The following is a 13,756-nucleotide window of genomic DNA, read 5'->3' as shown; positions in this document are numbered from 1 at the left end:
TGAAAAAAATTCAAAATCGGTTCGGTAGTTCCAGAGTTCCAGAGTTCCAGAGTTTGTAAGTTTGTTTGTAGGGGGTAACCCCTACAAACAAACTTACAAACTACACAATATCTAGTGACCTAGGTAGTAGGTACGTATGTACAGTTGTACATGAGCATTTTTTTCAATTCAAAATGGTGTTTACACTTTAGACAACGCAATACATATATATGTATTTCCGTAAACTTATGTAGGTACAAAAAATTCAAGGCGGTCTTGTCAAAGCGACATTTACTTACATGCGTACCAATCTACGGCGTATGTACTTCGGTAGAGGTGTGTTACATAGTTATTGCAATTCGGCGCAAAATTCACAGAAATTGCACCTACCTTATAGTTTGCTAGTTGCTACAACCACATCGACCACAGACAGACACGCACCGCCCAATAGGTTCGGACGACGATGACGACTGTCTGCGCCACCACGGACGATACTCTTCCCGTGGTGCGTCGGTGCGGGCTGGTCCGCGTCCGTCCGCAATATCACGCACCGTAGGAAGCCGGTGTAGGAACTAAGACGTCATACAACTCAAACACAAACGTCAAACAATGCTCCGCCATATGAAATTCATAGCAAGGTTTTGCATAATGTACCTATACCGAGCTGTGAACAAATTCACTGAACGAGGGCGGCGGCGACCGCTTTCCTCATTGTCAAGTTATCTTGAGGGGAATATAAAGAAGTGTACAGAATGTGTGTTTTTTCTAATGTTTATAATTTGACGCATAGAGTTAAACTGGCGCGTGAGGGGTCATTTTGTACGGACTATACCTACTTTGTATTCTGTATTCTGGGTAATTAATTAAAGGAAAACCAAAATAAATTATTTATATTCTACGAGTAGGTATAGTATACGACAGGTGGAGATGGCAATCGGGGAGGGAATGTCCCGCACATCCGCACAGCCCCCGCGCTAACCCGGTGCGGGAAAGCGCGGGAGTGCGGGGCGTCCCTACGCCTCATGCCTCGATTGTCATGTCGACCTGTCGCGGACTATAGATAAGTAGGTACTTAAATCATTTTCATTTGGTGAAATAATTTATTCTACCCATTGATTTCACCGGTGATTCTTTATAGAAACTGCTTTATTAATTTTACCAGGAATTGTAATCCAGAATAGCGCTGATATTTCACAGGTGTGAAAATCACGGAAAGTGATTTGCCAATTTTTGCCTCTTATGCCTAATTTAACTAGATGTTTTTCTCTTTCTATCACGCAGCGATGCGTCATGCGAGTATTCTCCGTGACCGTGAGCGAAATTAGTAAGCGGATTTAATAATATTATGTGAGACTAGCTTATGCTCGCGACTTCGTCTGCATTGAACTACACAAGTTTCGGACCCCTATTTCACCTCCTTAGGGGTTGAAATTTCAAATATCCTTTCTTAGCGGATGCCTACGTCATAATAACTATCTGCATGCCAAATTTCACTCCGATCCGTCCAGTAGTTTGAACTGTGCGTTGATAGATCAGTCAGCCAGTCAGTCTCACCTTTTCCTTTTATATATTTAGATTTAGCTTCGTGATTTTTGACAGGCCATTTTAAGTAAGGTAGCAAACACATAGAAAAGGTTTTCCACGTGATGCTACCTGCGTGACAGTACCTATACCACACGAGTAGATATTCTGTGCAATGTGTACATCTCTAAAATAATAATAATAATATATATAAAAGACCAATAACTTACGCGCCAAAAAGATAGGGTTGAGAGAAACAAAAAGTTACAAAACTATTTTAATAGGAAGAATCATAAGCGTATTTTGTGATTAAATATCTAACCATATCTTTCTAGTATTATTATCAATTCTAATAAATATATTATGTTTGTACTACCTAAGTCACTAAAGAAATATAAAATTCACACTGGTTCACATTCTTCATTCGTTCTTTGATAATGTTAAAAATTTTTTTTTTACGTTCTCCACCACAGGAATGTTGCCTTTATTTCCTAGAACAATAATAATAATTAATTTATTAAGTACCTAGGTAAATGCTACTAATCTTTTAGAGATTTAGATATAGGTAGGTACTTAGATAGGTTTCAAAGTTTAAGTAAAGAGATCTGAAAGCAATGCAACCTACTCCTGTAGTGGAAAAGCTTCTCGGCAATGATAGAAGAAAAATCAAGGCCATAGAAAAATTTAGAATCATAAGATGGAAAAAAAACTGGTTGGCGCGCAAGTTGAGTGTGTCCATTGCGCCTCTTGCAGGTTCACGATCCCGGTTAAGTTAATGCTCTAAGGAAAAAGTCGTAAGTATGTTAGACTGATTCTGAGCACAACCTAATTTTAGAGTATTCGCATCCTCTTCTTACTTATGTAATATGAAAAGGACAGAGGCAGTTTGACAGTTTTAAATTTAATTTTTGATGGTAAACCCCGTGATAGCGCACAGTCGCGAGCCTACTGTTTAAATTTGTAGCACGCACTAAAATTTAGAGTCTTTAAATGTAAAGTTCATGTTCTGTCCCTTTTTAGCATTGATAAAAAGATAGTTTAGAGAAAGTGAACGGGATCGGTGCCATGCCATTTTAAAATTACGCGTTGCATCCTATTTTGGAAGCCAACAACAGATCAAGCAAAAAATCGCACGTTGAACTCCGCTATTGCAAATTTATTTCTGCATTTTGTTGGCGTAATAATATATTTACGCTATAGCGCTATAGCGCTCTCCTAAACATGGATTTCCATCAAACGAGCTCCATTATGTGCTTTGTGTGTGTGTGTGTGTGTGTGTGTGTGTGTGCATGTGTGTCAATTGCAATGCAAGCTGACTACATGCTGATCGCCGGCTGCATGGGAATAGGCAGTCGGTCGGCAGTTGAGGTTAGTTTTGCAACTGCATCCGAGTTGCAATTTTGTAGTTGGGTTGCAGTCCAAATTAATGCAGTCCGTCTAGACCCTATTAATTTGTCAAGTTCTACCTAGAACTTAAGAGGGCACCCTTCTTACCTCTTAGGGGATAGGTACGTCACTTTACAAGTAGCAAAGACATATCGGATATAATGATAAAGCAGATATACTGGAGCTCTAGCTTCAGCATGCATGAAAGTATGCGAAAAAAAATTCTATGTAGGTATAATAATTTTATATTGGCTTATTTTATGGCATTTTATAGGTATCAATAACAACATAAAATATGAGTACTTAAATGCTGTCGAGCAATGGCTTACATTTAAAGGTAGCAACTTTTCATAAAAGCTTTGGATTTTAAATGCTGACTATGGCAATGGCCAATAGAGGACTTTGTCCGAAACAATAATTCATCACGATAAGATAATTTTAACGAAAAATACTTACTTTATACATCTATATGGAAACTATAAATTATTTGCTAAGACTGAAGACTTTTTTAATAAAACCGGCACCCACGACAGACAATAGACCCCTGACAAAGTTTACAAAGTTGACAAAGTTTATGTAACGTTTTCTAACGTAATTATCATAACGATAAACCTAGCGAAAATACGGCGAGCGGAATTCCACTCCAACCTCTCTGCGATAAATCTAAGCGAAAATTCCGCTTCAATTCTGCAATGATGGAACGACAATGAACGTAAGTAAAAGTCATTTAAAGTAGTCGGAAGATCGTTACCTGTGCGTCAACGCAGTGTGCGCAAAATATTAAGTATGGTCCCTCTTCACAATCGGCGATAATCGGTACTCGTAGTCTGTGATCGTCGTCATCATCAAGTCGATCGTTGATCGCATCGTGCAAGCATCCACATTCCACAGTCCACACGATCGTCCGTGATCATTTATTGAGAGGCAGTGTTTCAATATGAATGGATTATGTGGGTACGCGCACACAACTACAAGCAAATTCCCTTTGGTGCGTGCCCGAAAAATCGACAAGTCACCGATGGCCGAGCGAGTAAGCCCTCAACACGATCGATCGTGCTCGTGCGTAATCCATACTAATATTATAAATATACGAAAATGTGTCTGTCTGTCTGCCTGCTTTTCACGGTAAATCCGTGCAACCGATTTTGACGAAATTTGGTACAAAGATAGCTTGCATACCGGGGAAGGACGGACATAAAAAACTTTTAAAACCTAAATCCACGCGGACGAAGTCGCGGGTCTAGTCCTCTATAATCGCCGATTGTGAAGAGGGGCCATTGAGTCGGCGTCTTGTCCAACAACATAGAGCGTTTTCTCTTTCATTAAAAATTACCCTATTTTCATCTATCATTTTCGTTTGTTTTATATACGGCTTTGGACATATTTTTATTTGCAAATATCAAGCTTATTTTTTCGGAAGAAGCAGGTTTTAAAAGACAGATGGACAGACATTAAATGCAAGGGCTCAAGTACACTCGGAGACTTCACTTCGCTTGGTCCAAGATTAAAAATAGAGAGCGATTCCTCAAACACCCCTACATTCATGACATTGAAATCATGCTAAGGTCCACTCTGTCCACACTCCCAACATGCCAAGCTTACGGTTTAATCGGTTTGAAAACTTCGCCAAACCTTAGAACATAGCCCGTGCTTAAAATATCAATTTCATGTTCGCATATGGAAAACAGGTTAGTCCCGCAGTTGATGTCATTGAGTTGTCCGTTGTAGAACATGGAGCCACACTTTTCGTTCTCTCCGCCATCGGGCTGGCCGCCGCCCCATTTTGAATAACCGCTGTCCCGTAATGTTGCACCTGAATGAAATTTTCATTTTAAAAGGTTATACATTCGACATGTACGCGACAGGTCGAGATGACAATCGGGGTGTGTACGCCCCGCACACCCGCACAGCCCAAGCACATTTCCGGTGCGGAATAACGCAGGTGACTTGCGGTTGTGTGGGGCGGGGCGTCACCCCGTCTCATACCCCGATTGCATCTCGACCTGTCGCGTACTATAGGTATGTGTGTGTCTACGATTGTCTCACGCCGGCTCCACCTGACCCCAACACTGTTCGCCCAACGTGTGGATCTGGTTTGCCAACGTTGGGGCCAATGTTAATTTCCCGATTCACATAATTAATAAATTAAAAGGTAAACCCCAGTCAACCTTTTCGTTACGGAATTTTCACCCCATTATTTCCTTACTATCTAGTATCTAGGTACTATTCGAAAGCATTGTCATTTATCGATACTATGTTATTTGATTAAAAAATCGCAACATGGAAATTCCGACCATAGCTTTACGAAACGGTTTTACCGACTACTTACATGCAAACAGTAGGTATCTACTCGGAAAGAGTTTGCAGGTCACTAAAAAGTTTAAATCACTCGTTTTCAATTGTATAGAAAAAGAAGTGGTCGTAAGCCGTCTGAATTATTAAGGTTTGGGAACAAGGTACTTCGTATAATTTTACTTAAGTAATCCTAATATCCTAATGAAAGTGTGGATGTTAGGATGTTTGTTACTCAAACACGCAAAATGGCTGAACAGATTTGAATGAAATTTGGATCGGAGATAGGTTATACCCTGGATTAACACATAGGCTACTTTTTATCCCAGAAAATCAAAGAATTCCCGCGGGATTTTGAAAAATGTATATCCACGCGGACGAAGTCGCGGGCATCAGCTAGTAGAACTATAATACGTGGGGTTTTTCGGGAAAATGGAACGATCTCGGTGATGCCCGCGAATTTATCCACGTAGATTTGGGTTTTTTGAATCTCGTGGGATTTTTCCGAGACAAAAATTATGTTCGTCCGGAATGCAATCTATCTTTGTATTCTCTGTACCTACCAAATTTCGTCAAAATCGGTCAAACAGATGGGCCGTGAAAAGCTGGCAAACAGACAGAAAGACACACTTTCGCACTTATAATACACAAGTATGGATTTCTCTTACAGAGATGTGCATACAATGGTTGTGGGATCTTTGTTGTTATAACATTGTGAAAAACCATAATCTTACGTGGGTATTTTTGATGAGTAATTTTATTATATGAGTAGGAAGTGTAACTTGTTACGGTAACTGATTCGGAGAGTTAATAAACCAGGTTTCATTTATCATCATCATCATTGTCAACCGATAGACGTCCACGCTCTACAGCCTGCCTTTTGTAGGGATTTCCACACGCCACGGACCGGACTTACGCCTGAATCCGGCGGCTCCCTGTTACTTGTTTAATGTCGTCACTCGTCTGTCCATCTAGTGGATTTTCCAACACTGCGCTTTCAGTGCGAGGTCACCATTCCAGCACCTTGGAACCACAACGTCTATCGGTTTCTCGAACTATGTGCACTACATAATATTTTAAGCTATGTCATTTTTAATTTGATCACATAGATTTCATTAGTTCGACTAAATTTGACGATGCGAAATTATTTTTTCCCTCGATAGAGGTCGTAATTTCAACCGACAGTAGTCCACCCGTCTACCACCACTAGATGTTCTCTTGCAAAAATTTTATCTATATATTATATTTTATATATATTATATTATATTTTTTATAATTTTTTTTTATAATATTTTATTTTTTATTTTAGAAATTTTTAGGAGCCGCTGAATACATTCAGCGGCTCCTAGCGACTATCTTTTAGATCGTTGTTGTTAGAATCGGTAACAATAATCACTATCATCTTCGTTGTATACAAAATCTAGGTTAGAATTATGATATTTCACGTACGTTCATATCTTTCAGTTTTACCCCTATCTACTCGTATATGTTAATAAACCGGGAAAATACGTGCGTGGTTTTATGGGGGCTATAATACCTTCATTCAAAGTTTACCTAGCCCCTTTTTACGCACATTTTTTATTTATTTTATTTTTATTTCATTTAATATATTATGTACCTACTATGTACAAAGCAAGTTATCATCATCGCGATCATCCAAAATTCTAAACCCTCTCTCCCTATCGATTTTTTTGTGTAGTTAGACTTTAGGTATTTCTTTAAAATATCATTTAGTTACCTTTTATAGTTTTCCAGACTTGGTTATTCTTCTTGAATCCTAAATGAACCGCTCCTCGTAAGAAGTCGCCTTCCACATTATCTTTTGGTGCTCTGCTCGTCAAGTTGGCTAGGAACGTCGCTTCCTCCTCGTCGTTGATTATTGCTAAGTACGATTGCTCTGAATCGCACACTTTGTAGGCATCCGTCCAATTCATCGGGTTCACGTGGAATTTGTAGCATCTGCCTTTTTTCTCATTGAACTCGTATGCTTGAAATTAAAGAGAAATAAGAACAATTTTGACGATGTAAATAATGCCATATCGCGGGTCACTCATTGGTTTACTGTCAACAATTTACTTTTAAATGCAAAGAAAACCAAGTGTGTTATATTTTCTCTGCCCAATACAAAGACGACCAAGGACATTAACTTAATGATAAATAATGATATGTTAAAAGTGGAGGAGACCATCGTGTTCCTGGGAATCACGTTAGATGCAAAGCTTCAATGGAACGCCCATATATGAACACTTGCTGGTAAACTCAGCTCTGCTGCTTATGCAGTTAGAAAGATTCGACAGGTAACTGACGTGGAAACTGCAAAAATTGTGTATTTTGCCTATTTCCACAGTATTATGTCTTACGGAGTCTTGCTATGGGGTAAAGCGGCAGATATTGGGAAAATATTCGTATTACAAAAAAGGGCAATACGTGCAATTTATAATTTAAAACCGCGCGATTCCCTACGAGAGATATTTAAGGAAATAGGTATTCTTACAGTAGCTTCCCAATATATTTACAATAATATAATTTTTGTACGACAAAACATTCACAGTTACAAAAAAATCAGTGATCTCCATGATAGGCAAACTAGAAACAAAAATAAGCTAGCTACTCCTGCGCTCCGCCTCTGGAAGGTGGGAAAGTCATTTGTGGGAATGAGTGTAATATTTTATAATAAAATTCCACAAGCAATTTTAGACTTGCCTTTACACAAGTTTAAAAAATGTGTTAAAAGTATGCTCCTAAAAAAAGCATATTATACAGTCGCAGACTATGTAAACGATAAAAAAGCTTGGATTTGACTCGCTCCAGCAATGCACGAGGCTGCAATGGCTTGTATAGTATGGTATAATAACATTGTAAATTGAAAAATTAAAAAGAGCAACCGCCGAGTTTCTTGCTGGTTCTTCTCGGTAGGAACGGCATTCCGAACCAGTGGTAAATTAAACCTGACTATTCATAAGCACTTTTAAAAAGTTTACATGAATAAAAAAACATTCTATTCTATTCTATTCTATTCTATTCATCGAAATAATATTATGTTATTCTAACGGCTAACCACAATAGGACGTATTATAGTTTTGATACAGGAATAATATTATTTGTTTGCGTTTAATAATATTCTTGGATTCGGGCAGGCACGTCATAGACGTGTGACTAATATTATAAGTAGATAAGTCGTACCTATACTAATTGTATATAAAAATAATACCTAGTACGCGACAGGTCGAGATGACAATCGGGGCATACCGCGAGGGGAGGGATATAAATACCTCGAATTTCGAATGTTTATTCTGTTCTGTTACAAGGGCTATTATTTTTAAAGTCTTTACCCACATCGATGAAAAATGGTGATAACCTCTTTTTCGGGTGATCCCTGGTACGATCTTGGGCACGCACTTCGAACTTTTGCAATTAAGTATTTGCGTTTTAAGCAGTTACGTATCACTTGCTTTAATATTTGCGAGTTCTCTGTGATGTTCTTAAAGGTGTGTGAAGTCAATACGCACTTGGTCAGAGTGGTGGTCTATGGTCTAAGCATTTCTCATACGAGAGGAGATCCGTTCTCAGTAGTGTTCAATCAGACCTGCTAGTAAGTGATGCTGCAGCCTAAGATGGAAAGCGTGTGCCTACAAGATGCCTATTTATTCTTGACTTGAAGGTAGGTACCATATTAAAAGTAGAGGGGAGAACATGCCGGAAGGGCGTTCTATATCCTAGCGCTTCGAATCAGAAACGAGGAAGCAAATCTCTTCGTACCCAAATCAGGAATGTTGCAATAATTATTCCACTCCAAAGTTGAGAGTGTCTTCTTGCATATGAATGGGAACTTCTTCTCGCAGTTGTCGTCGTTGAGCGTGCCGTCGCGACGCATCACCACACAACCCTCAACACCACCGGCGTCGTTCGGCTCTCCCGGGCCCCACTTGGCGTACACTTCCGCTATTGGAATACCTGAAACATCGATAACCTATAAAATAAAATATAACATTTTTAGTTTGCGTCAAATATTAGCGTGAAACGTGGAAATCAGGACTTGAACTTTTATGAACATATTTTTATAAATTATTCAAATCTGTTAGCATACCTAATTAATTTTATTGGTCAAACTTTTCACTGATTTACTGATTTATAGGTACAAGAAAAACTTGTCTCGATTTTTTTGTAACGCAAACTCGCTATATAAATATAAAGTCGATCTCAATGATTGCTGCAGTCTCTGTAGTATCAAGTAACCTGTGTTATCACTACCCATATTATAAATGCGATAGTGTGTTTGTTTGTTGGTTTCTTGGTTTGTTCTTCAATCACGTCGCAACGAAGCAACGGATTGACGTGATTTTTGCATGCGTATAGGTAACATATGAGGTGACATCAGGGTGACAAACCTAATAGTCACATGGAGAGTGACATAGGCTAATTTTTATCCCGGAAAATTAAAGAACTCCCACGGGATTTTTATAAACCTAAATCCACGCAGACGAAGTCGCGGGCATCAACTAGTCATTGTTAATTGTTATACTTAATCAGTAGATTACCATCGCTTATGAACATTTGCAGTTGGTATCCTTAAAAAAAGTGGTTCAGGGTAGGGCATGTAAGTAGGTACATATAACTTGGAAAAGTTTTTTAATATTATTGGAGGGATCTATTATCATAACAAAATTCAGTGCTGGAGGTGGATGGGGCAATAAATAGAGTTAAGGGATTATAATTCGATGCATGTTTAACCCTATTTAATTAATTATTTACCTACCTACCTAAAGGAAATCTTTGGTGCGTTAAAAGAATATGTGTAATACCCAGTAAAATCCATACTTAAGTACCTACTAAATAATATAAGTGCGAAAGTGTATCTCTCTATTCTTTTCACTGCCTATCCGCTTAAACCCGATTTTTACTAAATTTGGTAGGTACCTACATAAGTAGCTCGCGTCCTCATCCTGGAAAATCAATGAGTTCCCACGGGAAACCTAAATCCACGTAGCCGAACACGCAACCATCAATTATATCTAATAGGTAACTTCTACAACGAGTAGGTACAACATTAACACCTTTTTAGGGTTCCGTACCTCAAAAGGAAAAACGGAACCCTTATAGAATCACTTTGTTGTCTGTCTGTCTGGCTGTCTGTCTGTCTGTCTGTCTGTCCCGTACTTACTGTACTTCCCGTTGACCTAGAATCATGAAATTTGGTAGGTAGGTGGGTCTTATAGCTGGTATTAGGGGAAAAATCTGAAAACCGTGAATTTGTGGTTACATCACACAAAATAAATTAAATTGTGGTCATAAACTAATAATTAGTATTTTCAATTTTCGTAGTAAAATAACTAGGTATATCAAGTGGGGTGGAATATGAAATGGTTTCACCTGCGCATTCTAAAACAGATTTTTATTTATTTTTATGCATCATAGTTTTTGAATTATCGTGCAAAATGTCGAAAAAATAAGACTGCAGTACGGAACCCTCATTGCGCGAGCCTGACTCGCACTTGGCCGGTTTTTTTAACAACATTAATATCTATTGAGCACACAATAGGTATTAATTTAATATTCTTCATGTGTCTCATATCAGACTGATAACGTCCAGTCTGGGCAACTTTGACCTCTAAACTAAAGCGTGTACGATTTGATAAATTTATTAAATGCAAATAAATACCGAGAACACTTCTGACTACCTCAAAAATACATGTTTCTACCATATGAATACAAGATTTCTTAATATTTTTTTACAGGCTACTTGACTCATATCTAATTTCGTCCAATAAATGATTATTTATTATAGTATTTTGCTTAAGACAACGAAATATATCAATAACAATTATTAAAAACGCAGGATGGATATATAAATCCAATTTTAAAAAATACAGTTTTTATTTTTATTTGAAACTCAGAAAACGCTGTCAGCCATGATGTGACGTCATTAAATATGTAAACAAACAAATGTCATCCCTATTGACTAACGTAGTATCCATATATATAAAATTTCAAGTCCTCCTGACTAACTTACATATCAACGCTCAGCCTAAACATCTAAACAGCTGGTTCTAGATACATGAAATTTGGTGGGTGTGTTCTTTGTAGGTAAAGAGAAGGTATCCACTAGGAAAGGATTTTTTGAAATTCCACCTCTGAGTGGGTTAAATGGGGGTTTGAAATTTATGAAGTCCACGCGGGCGAAGTCACGAGCATAAGCTAGTTTTTATATATTTCTAAAAACTCATAGTAAACGTAAAAAAATATCGTTTTCTCTTTATAAATTGAATAAGTTATTAAGTAAGACTTACAACAAAGTGATCTTTGCAAAAATAAATTTGGGTTGAAGTCGTTAGTCATATAGGATCCCTTTAAGCAAGTCTTCGCGTGTTACGTATATTTATTTCACTGGGCACTCTAATCCACAACTTTCCTGTGGTCTTTATCGATGCGTTTTTACATTCTCGGATGATACAATAACGATATTTACTATATTTTTCATGTAAACTAGTATAGAAGTCATGTTTATTAAACTTTGGGAGGTTATGCTGTTGTTTACAAATGCATGACGTCAGAGCACAGATAATCAATAGGCCAAACATGGCCGACAGTGTTTTCAGCTGTCTAAGAAAAATATATTTTTAAATTAAAGTTTTACGGTTTTTAGGGCGCAAAAAAATTTAGTGTTAATTTTTTTGATTTAATAGGACAAATATTAACCATTTAAGACCTACTTAAAAAAGTGTGAACTAGCCTAATTAGGTGTACAAACTATAATATTTTTATGATATTAACACAAACGTCATACAATATGCTTTCGCATTAGGTATACGAGTAAAAGTGGTTGTCTATCTGTGTTACGTTTTCACGATTTAACCTGTTTTGACGAAAATCATTGGTACAGCTTCAGTGAGCTTGCACCTTGGTGTTGCACCTTTTTTTTTTTTTTTTGAAAAAAGACCTAAAAGAAATATACGCAGACGTAGTCGCGGGCATCATCTAGTAGTAGTACATAATAAAACTTAGATTTATTTTTAGTTCATTTAACTTCAGGAGACATTTGAATAACTGAAATCCTCTGAAACTCGAAAGTCCGCGAAGCCGAATTATTATAGAACTACCTAAATAGGTACTTTTAAAACTGTTAAATAATAGTTTACCGCATTAGTTCTCCGCAAAATTTTTTGCTTAGTTTGAAGGTTATGTTTAAAACATGACTAGTACAGTATACAGTAGCCGGCTGAAAATATTGTACATCGACTTTTAGAAAGAGGTTTCGGCTTCGTAATGCGTTGTCTCTGTCACTCATACCTATGTGACGTTTTGTCGGTCTCTACGACAGAGACAACGCTCTACACAACTGATATCTCTTTCTAAATATCGATGTACAATATTTCCTGCCGCGTACTGAAAAAATTGTAGAATGGTTCACTCACCGTCAACAGTTTCAAAAACTTCTTTGACATTCGGTGTCGACACCCCAATAAATATCCAACTGAAGGGTTGCGTGTTGTTCCAATATTCCATTACAGCTGAGGCTTCGTCTTCATCGTCAGGGTAGAACATCAAGGCTCCTTCCATCTCGCATTTCAGCTTCGCGTCGTCCCACGACTTGTGCAGAGTATGAATCTTGTAGAAAGCTTGTGTTGCCTCCAAATATTCGTAATCCTTCCGGAAGAACTTCACACTCGGTTGGGAATCTTAAATTACACACCATCATATAAGCTTTAGATCTAATAATTACGTAGGTACCATAGAGAATTCAGATAGGCAATGTAAATATTTTTTAATTTTTTCAATTCAGGATTGTTAAATATTTATCTGCTGGTGTTTTATACCGAAGCCACGGTAATATTATCATATTACCGTGCCGAAGCCGAGGAGGCAGTGTGTAGGCATTTGTTTAGTACAAAAATATTTCGAACGAACTCATTACTATAAGCATTCAAAATAATGTAAATTAAACTGTAACTTTATGCAAATACGTCTGTTTTTACAATAGTGCACACTGATGTTCCACTACACATCTGCATAGCCTCAATCTCCCGCTCCTTTAACACTTCTATATCTAATCTGAATTCTGTGACATTTGAACTTAATAAATTAATTGACGCAAAACATCATCAATAATAAAAACTGTTCGAACAAAGGATTTGCGAAACGACCCGTTTATCGTGATTTTATATTAAACACTTATAAACTTACAAGTTAAATGAGCAACATACTGCACAAGGAACAAAACAAATAAACGGTTGCAAGAAATCATTTTGCGAGAATGGTTTAAACTTTAAAGCGAACACGTACGGCTGGAATGTTGCCGCGAACACGAGTGAGCGAGGCTAATCAAACTAAGAAGATTCACTTCACGAGAAACAGGAAAAATAAAATGGCTAACTCGCATTCACGTTCGCTATAATAATATTGGTAGGTAATCTTAATTATTTGTATGTATATAACAAATCAGTAAAATTGTAGTGTTTTTATGTAATTTCGAAATAATTGTGTTTTATTACGCTTCTTTTCTTCTTCTCTACCCTAGGTTTCTTTTCCTCAATAGGTAGGTACCTATGTAGCCGTCCGCTGTAGCACACGAGTAGATATA

At 37.5% G+C, this 13,756-nt stretch overlaps 1 protein-coding gene across 2 annotated transcripts; it reads right to left on the bottom strand.

Annotated features, from left to right (window-relative positions):
* Window positions 1–1,794: 1,794 nt before the first annotated feature.
* Window positions 1,795–13,518, bottom strand: LOC117996648 (macrophage mannose receptor 1-like). Of its 2 annotated transcripts, XM_034984770.2 has the most exons (6): window positions 13,360–13,518; window positions 12,591–12,854; window positions 8,938–9,132; window positions 6,917–7,165; window positions 4,519–4,699; window positions 1,795–1,991 (listed from the first exon to the last, which is right to left on the bottom strand). In XM_034984770.2, exons 1-6 carry the CDS (start codon window positions 13,418–13,420, stop codon window positions 1,985–1,987), a joined length of 957 nt encoding a protein of 318 aa, XP_034840661.1. In that variant the 5' UTR covers window positions 13,421–13,518; the 3' UTR covers window positions 1,795–1,984. The 2 variants fall into 2 exon arrangements, with proteins under 2 accessions (XP_034840661.1, XP_034840660.1); XM_034984769.2 differs by lacking the exon at window positions 1,795–1,991 and having other exon boundaries at window positions 2,056–4,699.
* Window positions 13,519–13,756: the final 238 nt, after the last annotated feature.

The sequence above is a fragment of the Maniola hyperantus genome, chromosome 3 (assembly GCF_902806685.2).
Source record: "Maniola hyperantus chromosome 3, iAphHyp1.2, whole genome shotgun sequence".
Taxonomy (NCBI): Eukaryota; Metazoa; Arthropoda; class Insecta; order Lepidoptera; family Nymphalidae; genus Maniola; species Maniola hyperantus.
Note: the sequence above shows the minus strand (reverse complement) of the source record. Positions and strands in the feature narration are given on the sequence as shown.

Bases quoted from the DNA above. Each gene is read 5' to 3' on its own strand.
- LOC117996648 (XM_034984769.2), bottom strand. From the start codon at position 13,420: ATGATTTCTTGCAACCGTTTATTTGTTTTGTTCCTTGTGCAGTATGTT. The intron at 12,855-13,359 runs GTAAGTTTATAA...GTGTAATTTAAG, and splicing joins GTATGTTGCTCATTTAACTT to ATTCCCAACCGAGTGTGAAG. The intron at 7,166-8,937 runs GTACGAAGAGAT...TTTAATTTCAAG, and splicing joins TTGCAACATTCCTGATTTGG to CATACGAGTTCAATGAGAAA.